This window comes from Phyllostomus hastatus, unplaced genomic scaffold, assembly GCF_019186645.2.
Source record: "Phyllostomus hastatus isolate PE091 unplaced genomic scaffold, TTU_PhHast_1.1 phas_contig_147, whole genome shotgun sequence".
Taxonomy (NCBI): domain Eukaryota; kingdom Metazoa; phylum Chordata; class Mammalia; order Chiroptera; family Phyllostomidae; genus Phyllostomus; species Phyllostomus hastatus.
In genome coordinates this window covers 7,674,862-7,700,440 of record NW_025333603.1, presented here as the reverse complement: position 1 = coordinate 7,700,440, position 25,579 = coordinate 7,674,862, and the positions used below count along the sequence as shown (strand labels likewise).

The 25,579-nt window shown below is 35.3% G+C and overlaps 1 protein-coding gene across 1 annotated transcript in view; it reads right to left on the bottom strand.

Annotated features, from left to right (window-relative positions):
- FAF1 (Fas associated factor 1) overlaps window positions 1–25,579 on the bottom strand; it is a 412,428-nt gene that overhangs the window by 83,112 nt on the left and 303,737 nt on the right. The window contains exons 14-15 of the mRNA XM_045857312.1: window positions 18,069–18,205; window positions 13,466–13,554 (exon numbers count right to left, since the gene is read on the bottom strand). Coding sequence (XP_045713268.1) covers window positions 13,466–13,554; window positions 18,069–18,205 — 226 coding nt within the window. The remainder of the gene's footprint in view (window positions 1–13,465; window positions 13,555–18,068; window positions 18,206–25,579) is intronic.

The following is a 25,579-nucleotide window of genomic DNA, read 5'->3' as shown; positions in this document are numbered from 1 at the left end:
TGATGAAGTACCTTCTATTCCTAGTATATTATGTGTTTTCACTATAAAAGGGTATTGGATTCTGTCACTTTTCCATCAATAAGTCTTGTTAATACTAGATTTACAGATGTTACATAATAGTATAAACACACAGTATTTGCATGCATATTCCCAGTTTAGTCTTTCATCTTAATTTGTGTTCCCCATAATTTATTGGTAAAGTGGACTTTAATTCCTTTTTTAAAAACAGCCTAATTTCTTTATTCCATGCTGTTTCCCACCTCAATGGAAGGTAAAATCTGATCTTGTAAATAAATAACATCCTAAGTAACAATGCAAATCCACATGAGACCTAGTTTTCTCAGAGGGCAGAATATCCAAGGACCTGCTGTAGTGTCCAAAGATCTCCATGTAGCTGTGTCTTGACAAAGCTGCAGGAGAGGCGTGGGTTGAGGATGCTGCTGTCCTGAATGTGACCTTTCTTCTGAGCTTCTGTCCCCTTCTGCTATTCACTGCTGTCCAAACAGGCCAAGATCAGCCCCCTTCTGCCTGTTAGGGCATATATAACACCATCCAAGAAAAATCTCCCTGCAGCAGGTTCTCTACCACAAGCACTTTATATGTACTGAGTGACAGGAAGCTAAGATTTTGTATCACCTCAGCTCTCATCATTCATTGTCTCATTCAGCTGATTTACTGAGTTAATGCTGCACTTAGGATTTCCTTAGGAAGACCGGGATTCAGATCCTTGAGCAGTGGTTAAGAGTGGCTGGAGCCACTTGGAATGGCTATGCCCACAACAAAATTGTGCACTTGTATGTGATTTGTGGGGCTGAAGCAGCCTGCAGTTTTAACTCAGAATCTGTGAAAACCAAGCCTCAAAACAACCTTGCTAGATCTTGCTCAGTGGGAAACTCATATCAAGTTCAGCCTTTGGGCATTTGGCCTGAACCTGTTTAGAAAAGAATACTTCTTTAATGAGGATGGAAATACAGGAGGCTCAAGTAAACAGGAAATGAATGAAATTTTAAGAAATGTACAGTCTGAGCACATGATACTGAGCCATTTGCAAACCTGAGAAAAATTGCTAAGATCATAATTTTAGATAATAAAAATCTATAATATTTAATTAATACTTATAATAGTTTATAAAGTATTAGAAGGTAATTGATATTATTTGCAATATTTCACCAAGGCTATTTATTTCTTTAATAATGACTCCTAGCTTAATGACCCCTAGTTTCTGCTGTAGTCTAGCTTTCATATCTCATTTCTTTTTCTTGTTTCTAACAACTCAGGAAATTCCAATTAGAGATCATTAAAATGACAGAAGCAGATGACTGTTGGTTCTTTCAGTTATGTCTGCATATTTGAATCAAATAAGGACTCATTATGGAGAGATTTCTCATAAAGGATTACTTTAAGTTCTTTCAGACTTAAATCAACGAGCTTATCATACTCAGAGATGAAAAACTGACTGTTTAACTATGGGAGAATAGTGGTAAGTAGAATCTGAATTCATTCTTTGGTTGCTCTTGCTCTAAACTGTACCTTCATATTCTGTTTAAGCCTTTATTTGGGGATTTGAAATATCCTCTACTATATGTGAGAATTCCTTTCACTGAAAAATGAAGAAAATTATCACGCAAATTTTGGAAAAGAAATCAAACTCTTCAGGATTAAAGCCATGTGAACCACAGTTTATTCTTTCTTAAAAAATCTTAATTGAGCCCTGGTAGGTGTGGCTCGGTGGATTGAGTGCTGGCCTGGGAATCAGAGGGTCACCAGTTTGATTCCCAGTCTGGGCACATGCCTGGGTTGCGGGCCAGGTCCTCAGTGGGGGGCATGCAAGAAGCAACCACATGATGTTGTTTCTCTCCCTCACTTCCTCCCTCTAAAATACATACATACATACATACATACATACATAAAATCTTTTTAGGGGCCTTGATTTATTCTGAAAATGAAAAGCTATGATATTTTTAGCTTTAAAAAAACAGGTTTAGGATACTGAAGAATATATTGCTGAGATATAAAATTTGAACAAGGCCACTGAACTTTCACCTTTCTTACCAGTGTCATAAGAAGTTTTTATCTCATGCTTTGTTCCTAAAACTTATGCTTAGACCTTTTTCTTTAGAACAGAGGATCTCAAATTTTATTGTATAGTAGAATCAGTTCAAGGGTTTTTAAAAACACATTGCTAGGTCCCACTCTCATAATTCTGATTCAGCAGGTCTGGGTTGGGGTCTGAGTACTGTATTTTTCAGACTATAAGACCCACATTTTTACCACATTTTTTGCTTCAAAATTTCCCCTCCTATTTTCCTCCTCTAAAACGTAGGTGTGTAGATGTCTTATAGTCTGAAAAATACGGTAACTGCATTTCTGCCAAGTTTCCAGATGACACTTACTCTAAGACTTCTGACTTAGACAACCAGTATGCTTGTCTGGGAAGAAACATCTTAGATTTCTTTTCCATTATTTTAAACAGTCTACTAAAAAAATGTCTACTTGAAGCAGCCTAAAACATAAGGAATTTTCATTATTTCTTTCAATATTGTATCAAGATTTGAGGGACATATTATTAAATACCAGGTACTCACTTTAGTAAAGCAATGTGTGGATTGATATTCAGGTATAATCCTTTTCATTTGAATAACTATGATATTCCTTGTTGAAATTATAATAATGAAAATAAAATGGCTTTATTAAGATATAATTCACATATCACATAATTCTCACCTTTAAAGTGTACAATGCAATGGGTTTTTTTTTGGACACATTCATAGACACTTTAGAAGTTTTTCATCAGTTCAAAACCCACCCCCCACATACCCTTTGGCTATCACCCTCCTACTTTCCAAAACAACTCACACCCCCCACCCAATCCTAAACAACCCCAGGTCTGTTCCCTGTCTCTATAGATTTCCCTATTCTCAACATTCGGAGGAGTGGGATCATATAATATGTGGTCTTTTGTGACAGACTTATTTCACTCAGCATAATGTTTTAAAGATTTATTTGATATTGTAATGTGTCAGAACTTCATTCCTTTAATGGCTGGATAATATTCTATTGTACGCATATACCACATTTTGCCTACCCAATCATCCCTTGATGGACATTTGAGTTGTTTCCATCTTTTGGATATTATAAATAATGGTTCTACATTTGTGAACATTTTTTATATAAACATATCTTCCTACTTCTCTTAGGCATATAACTAAGAGTGACACTGCTGGATCATATGGTAACTACATTTAATCACTTGAGAAATAGAGGCTGTTTTCAAAGCAGCTGCACTGTCTTACATTCCCATCAGCAGTCTTTAAGGTTCAGAGTTTTCCAAATCCTCCTCTGACTTTTTGATTCTAGTCATTGCAGTTTGTATAAAATAGTATCTCACTGTGGTTTTGATTTACATTAGACTGATGACTGAAGATGTGGAACACCTTCAAGTGCTTATTGGTCATTTGTATACTTGTATCTTCCTTTGAGAAATGTCTGCTCAGGTCCTTTGCCCATTTTCTTTTTAAATGGGGGTAATCTCTCTTTTTGTTACTGAATTATAAGACTTTTTTTATATATATTCTAGAATAAGTCTCTGATCAGATACATGATTTGGAAAGATTTTCTCCCAATCTTCTACACTAGCATTGGAGTTCTCTGAATTATGTTTACACTGATGTTGAACTAGCGTGAACTATGTTATATTGATTTATTATATTATTTTCAACTTCATGCTTCAATGAACCACATTTGAGCCCTAATCAATAGGAAACTGAGAATATAACTAATTTAAGCAAGGAAAAGAATGTAAATTTAACAGTAAAGTGAACTGTGTGGAAATTCAAAAGTCAACTTCCCCTATTAAATGAATGTCAAATCAAAACAACTAATACAATCCTCGTTATATGTGAGCAGTCTAATTGTAACAAAAAATGAAATAAAATTTGGAGGTATATTATAATTTATTTTACATGACAAAATGTAAAATAAATAGGAACAAAATGTATTACATTGCTTTTTCATACCTAGCTGTCTTGGTAAGTAGCTGAGTACTCCAGTAGTCCAGGAATCACAGTGAGGAACACTGACCTAGAGACCAGAAACATGCTTGGCATGTAGCAGGAAGGAACCTGAAGAGTGGCTACCATTATTATCTTTATTCTCACCTCTTCTACATGCTTTATAGCTTGCACTGGGAGAATGCAAGAACCCTTCCATATGCTCCACGTCAAGTGTGCTCCATGCTTACACAGCATGTTTCGCTCACCCTGGCTAAGTGCTCCTAGGGCTTCATACACCTGATCACTTCATAGACTTCTCACTGGATAAAAAACTCTGTTAAAATACTTATGCACCCAACATAGGAGATCCTAAATATATAAAGCAAATACTAACAGACCTAAAGAGAGAAACAAACAGCAATAAAATAAAATTAGGGGACATTAATACCCCATTTTCATCAATGAGTAAGACATCAAGACATAAAATCAATAAGGAAACAGTGGACTTAAGCATTTTGGACAAGATGAACTTAACAGATATATACATGAAAAAGCAACAGAATATGCATTCTTCTCAAGTGCACATGGAACATTCTGAGGACAGATCATATATGTTAGGCCACAGAACAAGTCTTAATACACTTAGACTGAAATAATATCAAGCATATTTTTCCACCCAATAGTATAAAACTAGAAATCAATACAAGAAAAAATTGACAAATACGTAGAGATTAAACATGTCACCAAACAACTAATGGGTCAATGATGAAATAAAAAGATTAATAAAAACACCTAGAGATAATTGAAAATGGAAATACAACATATCAAAACTTAGACGATGCAGCAAAAACAGTTCTATGAGAAAAGTTCATAATGATAAAGAATTCATCAAGAAACAAGGCTAACTTTACATCTCAAGGAAAGAGAAAAACAAAATCAAACAACGCTGAGATTTAGTAGAAGGAAGGAAATAACAAAGATCAGAACAGAAGTAAATAAAAACTAAAAAAACAATAGAAAAGATCAATGAAACTAAGAGCTGTTTTTAAAAAGATAAACAAAATTGGTAAATCTTCAGCTAGATTCACCAAAAAATAGAGAATTGAAATAAATAAAATCAGAAATAAAACAGGAGATGTTACAATTAATAATGCAGAAAACAAAGGATCATAAGATACTGCTATGAGTAATTATATATCAACAAATTAGATCACCTATAAGAATGGATAAATTCTTAAAAACACACAAACTATCACAACTGAATCAAAATGAAATTAAAAATCTGAATACACTAATTATTAGAATAAGGAGATTGAATTAGTAATAAAAAGTCTTCCCAACAAACTGAAGTCTGGGATCAGGTGGCTTCTCTGGTGAATTCAACCAGCATTTAAAGAAGAATTGATAAGAAGAGAAAACACTTCCAAACTCATTTTATAAGGCCAGCATTACTCTGATACCAAAACCAGATAAGGATCGTATAAGAAAATAAAATTAGAGGCTGATATCCCTGATGAACACAGATGTGAAAATCCTCAACAAAATATTAACAAACCAAATTCAAAAATACCTCAAAAGGATCATGCACCATGACCAAGTGGTATTTGTTCCAGGGATTTAAGGTTCAATATCTATAAATCAACCAATGCAATATACTACATTAACAAAATAAAGGATAGAAATCATACAATCATCTCAATAGATACAGAAAAAATACTGGACAAAATTCAACATCCATTTAAGATAGAATTCACAACAAACTAGGTATAGAGGGAATGTACCTCAACACAGTGAAAGCTATATATGACAAGCCCATATCTAACACCATAATCAAAAGTGACAAGCTGAAAGCTTTTTCTCTTAGATTAGGAATAAGACAAGGATACCCACTCTTGCCACATTATTTAACGTAGTATTGGGAGTCCTGGCCAGGACAATTAGTCAAGAAAAAGAAATAAAAGGTAGCCCAGTTGCAAAGGAAGAAGTAAAACTGTTACTGTTTGCAGATGACATGATATTATATATAGAAAACCTTAATACTTCACCAAAATATTATCAAAATTAATCAATGAATTCAGTAAAGGTGCAAGATACAAAATCAATATATAAAAATTTATGTTGTCATAAACGAATAACAAGAGTAATTAATAAAACAATCCCACTTACAATTGCATTAAAAATAAAATACCTAGTAACAAACTTAACCAAGGAGGTGAAATATCTGTAAAAAACTATAGATGAAAGACAATGAACAAGGCACAATAAATGTAAAGATACTTTATGCCCATGGATTATAAGAATTAATATTGTTAAAAATGTCCATACTACTAACAGCAGTATGCAGATTCAATTCAATCCCTATCAAAATTCCAATCACATTTTTCACAAAAATAGAACAATGCTAAAATTTGTATGGAACCACAAAAGACACCCCAAATAGCCAAAGCAGTCTTGGAGAAAGAAAAACAAAGCTGGGGACATCATGCTTCCTGATTTCAAAGTATATTACAAAGCTATAGGAATCAGAACAGTATGGTAATGGTATAAAAACAGACACATATTCAGAATAAAATAAACAGCTCAGAAATAAACCCACACATATGTACTCAATTCATGACAAAGGAGTCAAGAGTATACAATGGGAGAAGGACAGTCTCTTCAGTAAATGGTGCTGGGAAAAAAGGACAGCCACATGTAAAAGAATGTAAGTGGATCACTGTATTACACCATATACAAAAAATCAACTGAAAATGAATTAAAGACTGAATGTAAGATCTGAAATAATAAAACTCCTAGGTAAAAACATAGGTAGAAAGCTCCTTGACATCAATTTTGTTAATGATATTTTAGATGTGACACCAAAAGCAAAATAAACAAGTGGGACTACATCAAACTAAAAAGCTTTTGCATAGCAAAGGAAACCATCAACAAAATGAAAATACATCCTACTGAAAGGATGAAAATACCTGCAAATCATATATCTGATAAGGGGTTGATAGTCAAAATACAAAGAACTCACAGAAATCAGTAGCAAAAAACCCCCCAAACGATTCAATTCAAAATGATCACAGGAAAACTTCTGGTCAAGATGGAGGTACAGGTAAACACATTTTGCCTCCTCGTGCAACTACAGAAAAACTAGACTACAAAACAAATACCACCCAGGACTGTCAGAAAATGGAGCTGTATAGAAGTCCAACAACCAAAGATTTAAAGAAGCCATATTCATCCAGACAGGTAGGAAGGGCAGAGATGCAGAGAGAGGTGGAGAGGATGGAGCTGGGCAGAGACACCAAAGTGGAACTAAGAGGTAGTGACAGGCGGACCCACATTCATGTGAGGTGGATAAAAATCAGGAGGGATACCTCAGGAGTGACGGATCCCAGCCCCAAACCAGACCAAACAGCAGCCCAGGGTGCCAGCGCCAGGAAGATAAATCCCCATAACTTCTGGCTGTGAAAACCAGTGGGGGCTGGGGAAGCAGAAGAAAATCCCATTTTATCAGGAGACTCCTCTTAAAGGGCAAGGACTTAGGACTTATGCAGAGCCACCCTTTCTGGGATTCAGCAACAGGGTAACAGCTGGAAGGGCACAAATGGCAATATGGAGAGCAAGGGAGGAGAATGGAAACAGGGCAAGTGCCAGGAAACAGCTTCCTCCTGGGCAAACTTCCAGAAGCCAGGCAGTGGCACTGTCCTCTCTCTGTATCCTCCCCCTACACAGAGCCACAAAGCAATGAAACAGGTTGCCCTGGTGATCACCTAAGGCTCCAGCTCACACAATTTACAGGTCCATTCTTCTGTAACAGGCCATGCTACTAAGACAGGGAGTCAAAGAAGCAAATACCTAAAACATAGAAACAAACAGGAAGGTTGCCAAATTGAGGAGGCAAAGAAATATGGCCCAAGTGAAAGAACAGAACAAAACTCCAGAAAAAGAATTAAACAAAATGGAGATAACCAACCTATCAGATTCAGAGTTCAAAACAACGGTTATCAGGATGCTCAAAGAACTCATTGAATATGGCAACAGCATAAAAAAGATCCAGGCAGAAATGAAGGGCACATTAAGAGAAATAAAGAAAAATCCACAGGGGACCAACAGTGAAGGGAAGGAAGCCAGGATTAAAATCAACTATTTGGAACATAGGGAAGAAATAAAGATTCAACAAGAACAGAAAGAAGAAACCAGAATTCAAAAAAAATGAGGACAGGCTAAGAAGGCTCTGGGACATCTCCAAACGTACCAACATCCAAATTATAGGGATGCCAGAAGGAGAAAAGGAAAAGCAAAAAATTGAAAACTTATTTGAAAAAATAATGAAAGAAAACTCCCTTAATTTGGTGAAGGAAATAGACATACAAGTCCAGGAAGCACAGAGAGTCCCAAATAAATTGGACCCAAAGAGGACCACACCAAGACATATCATAATTAAAATGCCAAAGATTAAATATAAAGAGAGACTCTTAAAAGCAGCAAGAGAAAAGGAGAGAGTTACTTAGATAGAAGTTCCCATAAGACTGTCAGCTGATTCCTCAAAAGAAACTTTTCAGGCAAGAAGAGACTGGCAAGAAGTATTTAAAGTGATGAAAAGCAAGGACCTATCACCTAGATTACTCTATCTAGCAAAGCTATCATTTAGAATTTAAGGGCTGAGAAAGTCTTCCCAGAGAAGGTAAAGCTAAAGGGGTTCATCATCACCAAGCCATTATTACATGAAATGTTAAAGGGCCTTGTTTAAAAAAAAGACTGAAACTATGAACATTAAAATTACAACAAAATCACAACTATCAAAAACTAAATCTAAAAAAACAAACCAAGCAAACAACCAGAACAGGAACAGAATCATAGATATGGAGATCATTTGAAAGGTTATCAGCCGAGAGGGAGAAGGGGGAAAGTGAGGGAAAAGGTACAGGGATTAAGAAACATAAATTGGTATGTGCAAAAAAGACAGAGCAATGTTAGGAATAGTATAGGAAATGTGAAACCAAAGAACTTACATGCACAACTGATGGACATGCACTAAGAGACAAGCTAGCTGAACAAAATGGCTGAGCAATTTATGGCCAGACACAAAAGGTCACCTCCCTAGAGATAACATCTTGGCCTCAGCTGTATTTCAGCTCCAGGCCCAGAAACTTGGCAAAACCAGTTGGGTGAATTCAGCAGCAGCTGAAATGACTAAGGAGTCCCTGGCCTGGCACTGACCAATCAGTGTAGACCATGACCGTAAAAGGACACATCTGGAAAACTGATGAATTTTCTGCTTAAACTCTCCCCTGAGATCTCTCCCCTAAAATTCCCACCTACGAGAGAGCTAAAACCCTCAAGACAAACTACCCACTGCAAGCTCTCCCTCTGGGGAACAGCCTGCACCATTCCCTTCTCTGCTTCTTCCCCAACAGACACACATCTCCTGGATTGTAAGAGTCCCCATGAGATCTGCAACCAGGGGAGCAATGGGCAGGCTAATCTCCTGAACCTGTCTCCAAGGTCCTCTTTTCTCTGACTTCCCAGTGAGCTAAGGCAGCCCAGCCTAAGAGCTCCTGTTTTTCTTCTATGCTAAGCCTTCCTTGTTTTACTGTCCCCAGCTTTATGAACGTACCTTCAGGGTCTCCTGGACTCGTGCTGTGAAATCTTTCCTACATGAAGTCAAGAACCCACACACTACCAGCTGGCCCTAGGCAGACATGATCAGGACCAGGCCCTTTGTCCAATAACACAGGGAATAGTTTATATATATTAAAATTAAAAAAGTCCTCATGTGAGGGTTTTAAAAAATTGATTTAAGAGAGAGAGGAGGGAGGGAGGGTGGGAGAAAGAGAGAGAGACAGAGAGAGACAGAGAGAGAAACATAGATGTGAGAGAGAACCATCCATTGGTTACTTCTAGCATGAGCTCCAATCAGGATGGAACCACTACCCAGGCATGTCTATCTTGTGATAACTTCTTATTCTTTTAAAGATAACATCAACAGAAGCCAGAATCCTGTTTACCACTGTTACCTCTGGAAACAGAATGGGTGTGACAATGATGAGATTTTAAACAGGGGAATGGAATGGAAGGAAGTGCTTAAAACGGTCACATAAAGACAAAGCTTACAACACAAAATTGGCACATTCCGAGAAGCAAACCATAAAGCCATCAATTTCCTTTGGCAACACAAAAAGCTGCCAGAGCCAATAAGCACATTTTCCCGGTGCTGTGGCAGTGCTGCTTTTAAGTCTCCAAATCAGAACCCTTTAAGATAAGCCTAGAATGTCCCTCTAGCATATGCTGTTCATGTTCCACTAGTGTATTGTTAGACTTACCAAAGATGTGACAATCATGTGTCTGTCCTTGAAATCTGTCCTGATATCCAACATCTGGATTGTGGCAATTACTGAGCTACTTGCTCAGATACAAGTTAATCAGAGGTTGGACTGCAAAGGAGTAAACTTTGTACCTACTAATAGAGAATTCTAAATAAATTAGTGTTGAATGGATGAACAAACAAATGGATAAGTAAAAAGGTAAGTATCATAACTTCTTGATACTCAGAGGTTTCTAGATTACTCATAAAAAATAGTACATATGAAAAACTTGAATCCATTTACATGTTAGAAAGCATCTGTTGTTTGGAACCAGTCAAAGCATAAATAGGTTGTGGCTATTATCTTATAGTGATAATTGCTTTCCTACTTATCCCTTTGTTGCCAATAGCCCCTCACTGGAGCAAAGAATCTAGCTCAGTGCTATATACTTGATAAATGCTCAGTAAACACTAAAACAAACTGTACCATAAATGAAAATGTCTATGAAAAAGTTATAGGCAGGTCTGTCAAAACAGAGGCACATATAATGTATATTTCCTGTTTAGAGACAGAACAATTAGTGATATAAAGGTTAGTCTATTCTGGGCCACTGAAGAATGACTCAGTATGAATATGATTTGGGCATGGTTTTATTTAATAAAAGCTTTATATAGTATGGGTATCTTAAATTGCACTACTACCACAGAATCACTGAAGTGATGGATGGCACTGAATCAAAGTTAAGTTTAAGTAAATTCAGGCCTAGGAAGCCATACTCCAAACCTATTCATGAATTTGATTTTGACTAGAAGCTTAAGATGTCTTACTTGAAATTATTTAAAGAGTGAAGGCAAAATCACAATTACAAGGAACAGTGTTTCTTGTCACATACATTCAACAGATACCAAATCACTATGGTCTATGCACAGTCTGTCTAAAGAAGTCTTTACACTCAGAGAAGCTTTTCTTACTATGACCTGAATAATAATTCTCATGAAGGCACTCTAAAAACAAAGAGAAATCCTCCTCTCTTGCAGTTAAATTTCAATAAAAATTTCAATTACATGGAGCCTTGGATTTTTCCTGTAACCCTCATATTCAATTTTGTGCTAAGTATTAAAGGAATTAAAGTCAATTTCTTTACCAATAAATTATGAAGAACACAAATTAAGACAAAAGAATGAACTGGGAATGTGCTGCAAATATTGTGCATTTATATTATTATACAGCATAATCTGTAAATCTAACTAATGAGACTCAAGATTTAAATGGCTGAAAAATATGTTTAGTAAATTATTGTCAACCAATGCCTCTATTCTAGGATAAATGTAATCTTGAATGGCAACATACCTATTATTACAAATTCCTAACTAAGTACGGTAGTTCATTATTTCGAAATGTCACTGTCATTTTATAGAGTAACAGATAAACATCTTTCTACCATATACTCGATTACCTTTCCCTCACAGCAAATGAAACACTATAAAGAAAAATTACAAACAACATTTTTGCAGCAATAAAAGAAACCTAATGAGCATTAAACCTGTCAACTAGTTATGACATTCTAAATTTTCACATTTGTTAATGTGGATTTGTCAGGTTTTATACCACTGTAATCAAGTATTTTTTTTAAGTAATATCATTTCATGTAAATTCTTCCCAGCATTCATTTAACCATTTGACAAACACTGAATGCCTACTCCTAGGTATACTGTCAGGGGATACAAATGTGAATATGATACAACCCTTGCTCTTTTCAACAAACACAGTCTTATGTAAGACAAGTAAGTAAAGTAAAATACAATAGTTTGGGTTATATTAAAATTGCCTACATGTTTCCCATTTGCAATAAGGGGTATTCTATTGAAAACATTCATTATCATTACTCAGAAATCAAACTCTCCCCTTTTTGTTCTATAGAAATCTTTTTGTAATTTAATTAAAAACAAAATTGAAAAAAAATTTATAAATATCTGTTAACTTAGCATCTCAAATTAGTAAATGTTAATGTTTCAAAGCTTATCTTAAGGCTATTTTCCAAATCTAGAAATTTCTTGACTGATAAAGCACTAACGATTACTTGTGATTATTTTATGTCCCACCAGCTGAACAACCTTCGGTAAATTAACTTTTTTTTTTAAAAGACTTTAATTATTTTTAGAGAGAGGGGAGGGAGAAAGAGAGAGAAACATCTACCTGTTGCCTCCCACAAGCCCCCAACAGGGGACCTGGCCCATAACCCAGGCATGTGCCCTGACTGGGAAGTGAACCAGTGACCTTCCATTTTGCAGGACGATACTCAACCCACCAGTCAGGGCAGGTAAATTAACTTTCTTGATCCTCAGTTTTCTCATCTGAAAAGTGGAGACCATAATACCAATCTGTGATAGATTATCTTCCATTTGTGCCTCAGTATCCATGCTCTACCTAGGTTTTTGCCCAGGGAGGTCAATAGGAGGTACTAGCAGAAGGTCAGAGTGTGGACGCCAAGTGAAGCTATTCCCTGGTTTCCTTCCTGCCGAGTCATCAAAGCCTGGCTATACCCCTCTATCAGAAGCAGTCCTCTCCATACACCACCCTCCCCTAGGACTTTAAGCATAGGGATAGTTATTCAGTTAAGTGTTGACTACCATTGTCACTGTCAGTATTGCTGTTATTATTTTCTTTGAGGTTCCACACTCATGTCCTCTATACCATCTGAATATACTCAAGAGGCTGAGAAATTCAGAATTTTGGAGAGCTTTTACTAATTTTCACAGTGCTTCAAAAACATGTTCAAATGTAAAATGTGCTTATTGCTAATTAATCTCAATATTTAAAGAGAGTAAAGATAAAGAGAATCTTAAAAGTGAATGAAAAACCCACATAGTAGGTAAGATTTTCTGGAGTGTAGTTTCTTCCATAACCATGCTTTGGAATTCATTTCCTGCAAATTGACCTGCTGCCTCCACATCAAATCTAGCAAAGAGTAAATGTCTATGAAATTAAACAAATTGTTGGGTTGTGGGGTCATGAAAAGAATGGACTGCAAGATAAACTCAATGGCATAAAAGTCCTGTTTAATCTGGAAATGCATCTTCATCATCCTTACTTATCAATCATGACACAAGCAAGCATTACCATTTGACAAATTCTCATCAAAATCGTACCAAAGAGCTACTTAACCTTTCACCTTACCTCATCCTTTATATCTTCCTGTTGCTGTGCTGTGAAGATCTCCATTGCAGCCATGAGTCTCATCATTAACTCATCCACTGTTGTGTTACCTAGCAACACATGGAGACCGCCAAACTTCACATTATTAGTTATTATAAAATGGGAAGTCATTCTAGAATTAATCATAAGAAATCACTACAGTCTAAAAAAATTTACAAACTAGGATGCTATTATCTACTTAAGATTCTTTCATGTTTTCACTGAAAAGTTCAATATGAAAAAGTAAAGCAGTATTTGGACAGTTGAAATTTCAGAACATTTAGATTTCAGGGAACAGATTCTTAAGAAGTATTTTTTTAGCAGCATAAATAGTAATGTCCAAGTCATAAGGGTCAAAAGTTCTTTCATATTATAAAAACATATCTACTTAATAATACTAGTAACAACTACTGTTTGTTTATATGCCAGTAATTAGGCTAAGAACATGATATATATCACCTCATTTAATCTGTACAATAATTTTTTGTTGTAATTTTGATTTTAAAGAGAAGAAAAATCAGGTTTATAGAGCATAAGTAACCTACCAACCAAGGTCACGCTGGTTAAGTGGTGGGGCCAGGATTGGAAACCATGAGTCTGACTCAAAGCTGTCCTCTCTACTACATCAATACACAGTTTACTTAGAATTATTTTCTAATTCTAAAGATTCTTCAGTGAAACAAATAGTATCTTAAGTCCTGAAAAAAATAAATTTCCGTTTTTTGCCCGAGTGATATTTCTCCCTTCAGCTGCTTTCAAATTTCTATGCTATAATTTTTAATGAAGAAGGTATTTAAAATGTTTAATATTCCTTAATGCTCTTTTATTCCCTGCTCAAGTCCATAAAAAAACACATGGCACAAATGTGCCATTTCTGAACGCATTAAGTCCTATTACTTGCTTTGGATGCATCTACAATAGAGAAATTCTTGAAGATACATAGAGATATAGCAATTCTATTCTTTTGAACTTACAGCCAAAAGAATCTGTCTTTCTCCAGGGTGTGAGAAAGGGTCTTCTTCTCCCATTAATGAAATGGCCACCAGTGAGACAACAAATAGCAAGTATTCTTGCTGGTGTTCTACCAGTGTAGAGCATGATTAACATGATTTTTTATTTGGGTAACATGATTTTACCCAATTTTTCTTATGATCATTGACAGCAAAGGGTTAGGGAACACCTCTAGTACTTAGCAAAGGAAAATGATTTGGTCACATTGGCTCCTTTCTCAATAAATGACCTAGAGAACAAATATTATGTTGGTGTAGTATCATGGTACTAAGAATGCAAAACTGGTTTTGTAGTCAGAGTTATAACCCTAGTTCCACCACTACGATGTAGTACCTAGAAACTGTCTAGCACATGACAGTTTCTAGGGTTTAACAAATGACAAGGGTTTAACAAATATTCACCTAATAAACAAATGAGTAAATGAGTGACTCACTGTAGCTAATGATTAATTTCTTTATCACACAATGAAGATATCACTGCCTCTGTAGGCCTCTGAGAAGGATTAGATATTATGTATAGTACACACCCAATCACTGGTAGTTATTGTTACCAGACATGATAAAGGGCAAAAAGTTTAGGATCATCACTGATGCAGAGTTTATTCCTGGGCAAATCTTTTGTTTTCCATTTCTTTCTTTCTCTCTCTCTTTTTAATGCTGATTCCCGGATCAGGGGTAGGCTCAGGAACCATTGCTTTTTATCTGTCTGTCTGTCTATCTATCTATATCTATCAATCATTTTTCTTATGTGAGGACACATTTATTGATTTTAAAGAGAGAGGAAGAAAGGGACTGAAATGTTGATGATGTGAGAGAGACATTAATTGGTTGCCTCTTGCATGCGCCCTGACTTGGGACAAATCTGGAACCCAGGCATGTGCCCTTCCCGGGAATGGAACCATTACCTTTTGCTTTACTGGATGATGCTCCAACCAGCTGAGCCACACTGGCCAGGGCTGGGTTTCCATTTCTTATTTGTAAACTGTAGTGCCCAAGCCTCAGAGTATAGGGCATGAATATTTTGACTACATACTGACTTTTAATTTTCAGGCTTAACCCACTGCTTATAATCTATGCTTCAGGCCTAACTGTAAGGACTCACTGCCAAACTGGACTTATAGATACTTTGTACCTAAACCCTTAATAATCCAAATTCAGGGCAAATTTATTCTTTAGAGCCTACTGGAGTCATTTATGAACTTTTTGATTTTAAAACCCCTTTATACTCTTAAAAACTATTGAAATCCCTAAAGAACTGTATGTAGGTTATAGTTATCAAGATTTACTATGTTAGAAATTAAAACTGAAATATTTAAAACACGGTTAAGAATTATTTTAAAAGTGATGATAGTAAAGCATTACTTGTTAATATACTTATAAATATCACATTTAATGAAAAATGACTCTATGTACCAAAAGAAAAAGTTTAGTGAGAAGAATGCCATTGTTTTAACATATTTTGTACAACTTTTTAATGTCTGGCTTAACAGAACACAACTAGATTCTTATATTTACTTCCATATTAAACTAATTAAAACATATTGTCTTAGTTGAAATTTATGAAACAAATCTGATCTTACATAGATAAGTAAACAAAAAAGTGAGGAGCATCCAAGGGCTATGCATATATGTTGTTTGGCTAATCTCTTCTAGTCCCCCAAGCCCCTCTCCCCTTTGAGATCCATCAATGAGGTGAAGGCCAGGGTGGGGCGTGGTAGGGTTAGGTGGCAGGGGGGAAATGGTGACATCTGTCACAGTGTCAACAATTTAAAAAGTGAGGAGTATTTTAACAGATAATTGTAGACATTCCTTTTTAATATACCCAAACTGACAAGTGGAGATTTCAAGGTGAGCTATGTGAAGAATTTGAAACTGTATCAAAGAAATTTCTGTACTTTGCTTATTAAAATCTATTGGTCTATCTTGCCCTTTGAATAGATTTTTTACTCATGCATGACTTTATGATATTATGCATTGATCATCTGGAAAACACTGGTTCACTGAACTATGCATTTCTTCTGAATGCCAACACCTAATTATACATTAAAAAAATCACATTTAACATCACCACTGATGTCATCAAAAATGTAAGCTGTCACTCTAATGGTGAAAGATATAACCTTTTGCTTACAAGCTCAAATTTTATCACTGGCAACACATACTGTCAATTCTTTTTCTTGAAGTGGCAGACTTACTTTGTTCATTCTGGAGAAAACGTCTGCTAAATATCCAAGCTATGTAAGTATAGTGTGTCAGTCAGTCATATTCAAGCAAAAATAGTGTTCTGCAAAAATAAATAACTAGTTTGGCTCAAGTAACCACACGAGCGTTTTTCTTTGAGACTACCATTGAACTTTGACACAGAGAAGTGCTTTATCTACACCTACCATTGTGTCATACAAAATATATAAAGGGTTAAAATGTAATAATAGTAATAATTTTTAACTGCACCTATATGGAAGTGAAGAATATGAGTGCTAGTACAGTTATGTGTCATGGCTTTGATTCATACTAAGGTGCCAGCACTTTCAAACAACACTGATTTTGTGCCACCAGTACAAATGTCAACACAGTAAAAAAGGCAAAAGAAAGTCTTATTACTATTATGAAAATAATATTGATTTTGCAGATTTCCTGGAAATGTCTAGGGGAGCTCCGGGATCCATGGGCCACACTTTGAGAACCACTGGCTTTTGTAATATTATCTTTGACAGGGAAAGGGTGTTACCTTCATGATCCATACATGCAATTTATCTATCTATCTATCTATCTATCTATCTATCTATTTAGTTCATTCTTGTTTAACATTATGAACTTGAATGCTCTATTTATAGAGGAAAGATAAAATATTGAAGGTTTTATTTAGTGTAAGGCACTTGAAGTATCTTTTTCCCCATGACATAGAGAAGAGACACTATTTTCCATTTAAGTTTTGCCATGAATAAGGTAACATTTTATATGCATCTCTGGAGTTAATAGGTAAAAGGGAAAAATCATTCACTTATTTTTCTTTTTTTGGGTAAAGAATGGAAAGTTTAATTTTTTGGTAAAGTTTAAGTTCACAGGTATCCTGTAACTTCATGCCTGAGTTGCATCCTAGACATGGATTCACACAAATAACAGGAAACAACCACCACTGAAACAATTCTATTCACACTATCCATTCACTGGTTTTTCTCAGTAACTAAAGGAAAACATTTCTTTCAACTAATCTACGTTACAGCAAGAAATCTTTATGTATATATACATATATGAAATGTCATATTTGACAACTGGTTATGACTTAATTGCTAGTTTAGAGAATTTAGCAATTCTGAACATTTAACATGATTATCCTATGTCCCAACGGGCTGTGTAATTCTATTAAGGCGTTTCTATTGGATTTTCATGCAGCATTATTTCATTCTTCACAGTACCTATACTTTTTGAAGCTGTTCTTCTTCAGGAAGTTCTATATTTTAAAATGCTGAAATATTCACCAATACAAAGAACTACTGTCAGCTTTGATGGTAAATGTTATAAGGTTATCATATATACAAGAAGACACTGTTCTCCCCTGGTGACATTTACTGTACCTTGTATCACATTTAACACTTCGTTAGATGATCGCTTTCCCATAATAATCAGAAAAAGTGGAAACTGGTCTGTTTTTTGAGTCCGAACGGTCTGTGCAACAACACTGCCAAAGTGTCTATTGCACATCGTCAGAAATCTAAAATGAGACAAAATCCAAAGTAAGTTTCATTTCAGAGTTTAATAAATTTACTAGTACCCCAACAAAAAACTCACTGTTTTATTAGTTATATTAAAATTAGGCAGCTTGTCTGATATCAATAGGTGAAGCCTTGCTATACTGAATTTTCCACTACAGAACAACTGATACAGAAACGATTATCATACAGTGAAGCAGGCAGCACACCCTGAATGCTGTCTAGGGCTGAGAGCGCAAGATTCTTACTGTTGAACATGGTAAGCTGTACTACCCTAACATATGTGTGAAGAATCAACAAAATGAATTTTAAGAGAAAATAATTTCCTAAGTAGGACAAATATTGCATGGTACAAAGTTAAATTGACTATCATTATCCTAATCTAAACAGGATTTGGCAACATTTCCACAAGTTTTTAGAATCAAGACTTGTACTTTAGAATTGTGTTTTCTCCAATAGCAGAAGGTCTTCTAGTTTCATACTTAGTATGGGATAAAAATAATAATTCTAAGCTTTTCACCAAAAAAAGCTCAGAGATATTAGCATACTGAAGTCTAGCATTAGTATTCTTAACACGATCTGGAATAAATGAAAAAACTGATAAAGCTTTTCTCTTCTATTAGAGGACTGTTTGAAATTAGCATTTCTTTCAAGAGAAAAGGGTAGCTTATGATATGTTTTCAGATCTGATGGTAAAAAGTAAATGTCATAATAATAATGAATTATGAAAGACCAAATGCAAATATAGAATGCTTTAATAAGATCCAATTTAATAAAGTCTGTAAAAATAATGGACTTTTAATAACACAGGTCACAAAAGGCAAAACAGTGGAAATTCTGGGGACTAGCCACTGGTACTAGCTTATTAATTCTTAATTATGTTCATGAAAGGCAACTTAAATCGTGTGTTTTCTTATGCCTTATGATAATATTTTAGGTAACAACTCCTCTGAAATGTATGTTCTAGCTGATGAGCAAAGTCCTGTCGTCATATGAGTTAGAAGGTAAATCTATTTGAAAAGACAAATGGCATTAAAATGTCATGTGCTCAGATTCATTTGATATCAAATTCAAAACAGAATCAAACCTCTTAATTTTTAAAGCCAATATATTTGTCTACAGAAATTCATCTCCCAAATTTAGGCTGAATCCCCATAAAACCTATGACATGACTATATAAAGTAGACCGTGTTAAAGACCACCAGAACTGTCAGCAAGAATGCCAAGACAAGTTAGCGCCACTGTAAATAAGTCCATGGGAGGCAGGCTCATATACGTATTTACAGCAGAAATAACCAGACCTCATGCCAATCTGAAATGATGAAGCCTTGAGAAACCCATTGTTGGCCATGAAATATCAATGCCCCTATGAAATTCAGATCTTCACATTCCACAACTATTATGAGATAAAAGGTGCTCAAGCAGCCTAATCCTCTGTACCAAAGTTCACACCCAAGTTTCTCAATGGAGATATGTAGACTAGAAAGTTAAGATCTAATTTTTCTCTCCACTTTTTACTATAATATTTCAAGTCAATCTTGCTCCTGATCTGATCATTGGCATCCTCTGAAATGAAATATTATCAAAACACACACACAGCTGGAATGTCATTTCCTTTCACACTAATGGGCATCACATGGTAGATGCCCATCACAGAACTAGCCTCACAAGTGATACTAGCTAAATGGGGTACTCCTCAAACGGGAGAGAAAGGAAAGGGAAAATGAAAGGAAAGGGAAAAGGAAAAGGGAAGAGAAGGAAAGGGAAGGAAAGGAAAGGGAAGGGAAGGAAGGGAGGGAGGGAGACTTGCTTGCTTAATGGTTTTATGAATTCAATTTTAAGACAATATTGCCTGAGAATTGTGTACTTCCCAAATTTTATTTTTGTGGAAATGAGCTAGAAGGAAAAATAATTAAGAAAATGTGGTTATTTTATTGGGTTTAAAATAATATATAACACAAATTTCAAAACTACACAAAACATATTCAAGAGAGGTGCAGACTTCAAAGACACATTAGCTGTTCAATTAACCATAAAAAACAACAAAGTGATCAGTTAACAGCAGAGATTGGTAAATCATTTTAATTTTTTTAGAGGCAGTTGAGAAATATACAGGGATCATGCAGCCTGTTGATACTTTCTAGTAGCTTTGACTACCAATTTGTTCTGATCAAAGAGAGACTTCGTTAAAATTTTAATTAATGTGATTAATCTAAGATCTGAATTGTGTTTACTCTGAGATTTTCAAATTGTAATCATCGAGAGCCTGTAGGGGCAATGGACAGCCACAAATTACAAAATTCCTACTTGTCAATTCCTTGCGCTATGATTTACAAGAACTTAATGCAGATATCAAATTTTTCTAATAGCTGGGAGGCTCTGCTTCTTCCTCTAAAGGTCATTCACAGCACAAAGTTAGCATTCAAAGTTAGCATTCATGGCACATTACCACCAGCAAAAATCCAGTTCAAATCAGAACAAAAACAGATTTAGAAAAAAAGTTGTTTTAAGAGTAAAAAATATGTGGTTCTTTTTTTTTTGTGGTATTTTCTTCCTTTAGAATAGGTATGGCAGTGCACCTAGTGGCAGCACCAAAGTTGTCAACCGAACTAACTGCATATGATATTCATAGGGCGAGGTGTCATGAAGGGAGAATGGTTTCTACAGCAACTGGATACCTGCAATCTCAAACCCAAAGGAGAAAGCAACTGTTCCGTGGCAAGGAGAAATGGCTTTTTTAATTATAATATTTTAATAAATCAAACAACCTACTCATCATAGACCTATTTGGGGAATAACAAGTTGATTAATCAACTGCCCAAACCCAAAGCTAAAGTGACAAATTTGAAAAGATAAAGAATAAATGCCCTCACTAAGGGGTTAAAATGAAGGAGAGAGGAAGGAAGGTAGGGGAAGAAAAAGGAAGGGTCAAGAAAATGAATTAAAGAATACCACAAATCAGGTATAATAAAGCAACTCATGTCTCTGTGGAGTGGGAGGATTAGGGAGTGGGAAGCCTCAAACTTTGACCTTGGTAAAGAAACAAAAATAAAATTAGTAGCACATATTCATCAGTTCTTGCTATTAAAGATCTAAGATAAAATCTTATCTTTAAATCTAAAGTTTAGGGAGAAAAATAAATAGAACATCTGATGGCTAGCAGAGATTGATCATTAGTAAAATTTTCAATCTCTGAAGTTTTTTAACTTGCTAATGAAAATCAGGATTACTAACAAATCAGATATGGATAAAAGTAATCTCATTTTAATTTAAAACAGGATATAATTTACTTTCTTTCCATCAAAGTCATAATCACATAAGTTGTGGCTTTTACTAAGTTGTGCCCTAACATAAAATATTTACTAAAAGAAACAGTAATTTGAGAGGAGGGTGATGACAATTCACAAACGTTTACTATTTACCTACTCTGTACTAGAAAATGTAAAAAAAAAATGCACATCTGACAAAAAATGAACCCATAACACTGTGCATGACTTCCATGTAAAGGGGGAATACTACTTATCTTTAAAACACTTACATTCTTTTTTTATTGTTGTTGAAGTACAGTTGTCTCCATTCCCTCCCCCAACTCCACCCACCCCCACCTCCCACCCTTGATCCGACCTTGCTATGGCTTTGTCCATATGTTCATTATACATGTTCCTTGATGACCTTTCCTATTTTCCACACCATTATCACCTCCTCCAGCCCCTCTGGTTACTGTCAGTTTGTTCTTTATTTCAATGTCTCTGTTTATATTTTGCTTGCTTGTTTGTTTTGTTGATTAGGTTCCACTTATAGGTGAGATCATATAGTATTTGTCTTTCACTGCCTGACTTACTTCACTTAGCATAATGCTCTCCAGTTCCATTCATGCTGTCACAAAGGGTAGGAGCTCCTTCTTTGTTTCTGCTGCATAGCATTTCATTGTGTAAATGTACCATAGTTTTTTGATCCATTCATTTACTGATGGGCACTCAGGCTGTTTCCAACACTTGGTTATTATAATAAATTGTGCTGCTATGAACATTGGGGTACACAGGATCTTTTGAATTGCTGTTTCAGGGTTCTTAGGGTATAATCCCAGCAGTGGGATTGCTGGGTCAAAAGACAGTTCCATTTTTAGTTTTTTGAGGAAATTCCATACTGTTTTCCACAGTGGCTATTCCAGTCTGCATTCCCACTAACAATGTACTAGGGTTCCCTTTTCTCCATGACTTCATCAGCACTTGTTTGTTGATTTGTTTATGATGCCCATTTTGACTGGTGTGAAGTGGTATCTCATTGTGGTTTTAATTTGCATCTCTCTGATGGTTAGTGATGCTGAGCATTATTTCATGTCTCTGGGCCCTCTGTATGTCCTCCTTGGAGAAGAAAACACTTATATTCTTATAAGATATATGTAGAAAGCACTCCAAAGTGTGCCTAGAATATGATAGTCCCTTGATTTTGGTAGCTATTTTTATTACTATTAGTTACATAATGACATTTAACATTTTTGTCATAACTTCCAGGATTAAAATAATAGCTTATACTGATAGGCCAACATTGATTTTTTTCGTGTAATATGATATAGCATCAAAGAATTGCTGACTAAATAAAAAGCCATTGGTTTTACTTTCAGAGAATGAAAGAGCAGGTATTGATATTCAGAAAGTAAAACAAAAAATTATACATGCTGCAGCTGTACAATACTACAAAGCTTCACATATTTAAAACTGGATACAAAACTACAATTGCTATTTTTTAATACATCTATGTTTAGTAATGCTAGTTACTTTAAAACCAAGACGTAACATGAAAATTTCTGTCTGCTTACTCTTGAGCTATTAAATACATTAAATCTCTTTCTGATAATGTGTGAACCATTTCTTGAAAACAAGTTTACTGAGCAGAAGAAATTAATGTTGAACAGTACTACAGGACTTCTCAGCATTACCCAGGAGTTTAAGGCAAGTCTTTTGTATATACTTCCTTAGCTGAAGCTGCTAACCTTATACTACAATACTTCTTTTGAAGTCACCTTGGTAACACCCCAAACTAGTGTTTTTTGTTACAGTAATAAGCCTCGTTATTTACACATAATTCAGTCAAGTGTTTGTCCAAACTTATTTATGCACACTGGTAGAAAAACCAGAAGATAAAGTACCTTACAGATCATCTACTTATTTGCCAATACACACTCCTACTTTCTCCCCCTTTTCTCTTTTACAGAGAAATTAAAGCCAAGGTCCTTTAATATGTGAAGTGAGACTTATCAAGTTGCTAGTACTGTCAGGCATACGCAAACCAAGCTAGCGTGAGTTTTGTCTCCTGCAATATCATCTCCACAAGTCTGTATACATAGCATTGTTCAGCTCATTTCTGGAGTTTCTCCATTAGGAATGTTCAGCACCCCTGGCGCATACTTTGTCCTTTGACAGTGGCTATGATTTTTGGAAATAGTCCTAAGTCATTGGTTCAAACTGGGGTAAACAAGGTACATGATTAAGCTGGGGGCACTGACTCTACACTCAGTGGTCTTTAAGCTTTAATGGCCCAGTAATCACCTAGGAAGTTTACTTAAAAGGCAAGTTCCTCAGCTTCATTCTCTCAGAGATTCTGAGTCAATAAGTCTGGGATAAGGCCCAGGAAACTGCTTTTTAAATAAGCTGCTAACCCCAAACCAGGTGAATGGACAACACTCTGAAAACACTGCCTTCAGAACACAGGACTGCTCTCTTTGTAAGGCTGTAAGCAGCCTCTGAAGGCAGTTTTTAAAGACGTTATCTCCAAAATGTTTTGGGCAATGGCTGCTTCACTAGACCAAGTGTCTAGTCTACTGAGGTGATTGCCGCATTGAAGATGGTAATTCTCACTTGCTTCATTTATATAGATGACCTGCAATCTGATATGAGACAAACAAACAAATACCTCTAAAGTCTGTGAGCTCCAGACTTTTTTTTGTGTGATACACAAAAAACAAATCAGGGATGGGGAGGTTGCAATATAAAATAAGTCGTCAGGGCAAGTATCACTGAGAAGTTGATATTTGAGCAAAGACTCAAAGTGGTGAAGGAGGAAGGGACAACACATATCTCCAGGAAGAGAATTCCAGGCAGAGAGAACAGCAACTAAAAAAGTATCTAGCATATTTAAGAGGTAACAAGAAGGTTAGTAAGCTGGAGAACAGTGAAGTGTAAAAGGCAAAATTGATAGTTTTGACTATTTCTACATGGTAAAAAAACACCATAACAAGGTCAAAAGATAAATGATAAACAGAGGGAAGAATTCTGAATTTCAAACCACAGAAAAAAGACTAATTTCCCTAATACAGGAGTGGCCAAAAGGTTTCCCATTGTTTGTATGGAAAATAACACAACAATTAATAAATAATAATACAAGAATAAAGTGTTTCGTGTACTCACAACTGTAAACTTTTGCCCTGTTTATAAAGAATTCTAACAAAACAATGAGGAAAAAGATCCACCAACAATATATAAAGACAGCTCCAAGAAATGGGAACAGTAATGGCTCAGAAACATATGAAAAGATATTTAAAATAACTCAGAATGAGTTATCTCCTAATTAAAGCTACATCAAGAGACAATTTTTATGTCAGATTAGTAAAAATAAAAAAATGGTACTACCTTGTGATGGCAAGGTTATAGGGAAACAGACACTATTGTATACACTGTTAGTAAGAGTGAAATTGGTACCAACTCCCCATGGGCAATTTGCCAATACCTATAAAAATGAAAAATGTACCTATACTCTTAAACTAGGACACCTACATCTGGGAATTTAGTCTATTGATATATTACCATGTGGAAATCACCTAAGTGCACAAGTAAGTACTATAGAGTTATAATAGCAGAATACTGGACATAATTCTAATGCCCACCAACAGGATCTGATTGAACAAATTATAGTATCTTTTGGAATTTAAAGGAATACTAGGTAGCCATAAAATATAAAGAGTTCTTTATGAACTGATATGGAATATATTTAAGATATAATGTTAGTGGAAAAAGCAGGCTGTTAAATAGTGTTTGTCATTTGTGTAAAACTGGGGGAAAATAAATACAGCATATTAGTTTGTTTATATATAAAATAATCTCTGAATAGATTAAATTAGAAGCTTATAACATTGCCTCTGGAGAAGGCAACTTAGAGACAGGTTAAGTAGGAGACTTTTTATTATAAACTTTTTTATTTTTTATTTATTTTTTATTTAATCTTAATTGTTTTTCACTACCATTTATTACATACCTTTTTATGCCTTTTGAGTCTTGACTAATGTGAATGTATTAGCCAATCATGAAATAAATATAAAATTTGAAAGATAATAATTTCCTTACAAAAACAAAGAAAAATTGCATGTGATATCAATTCCA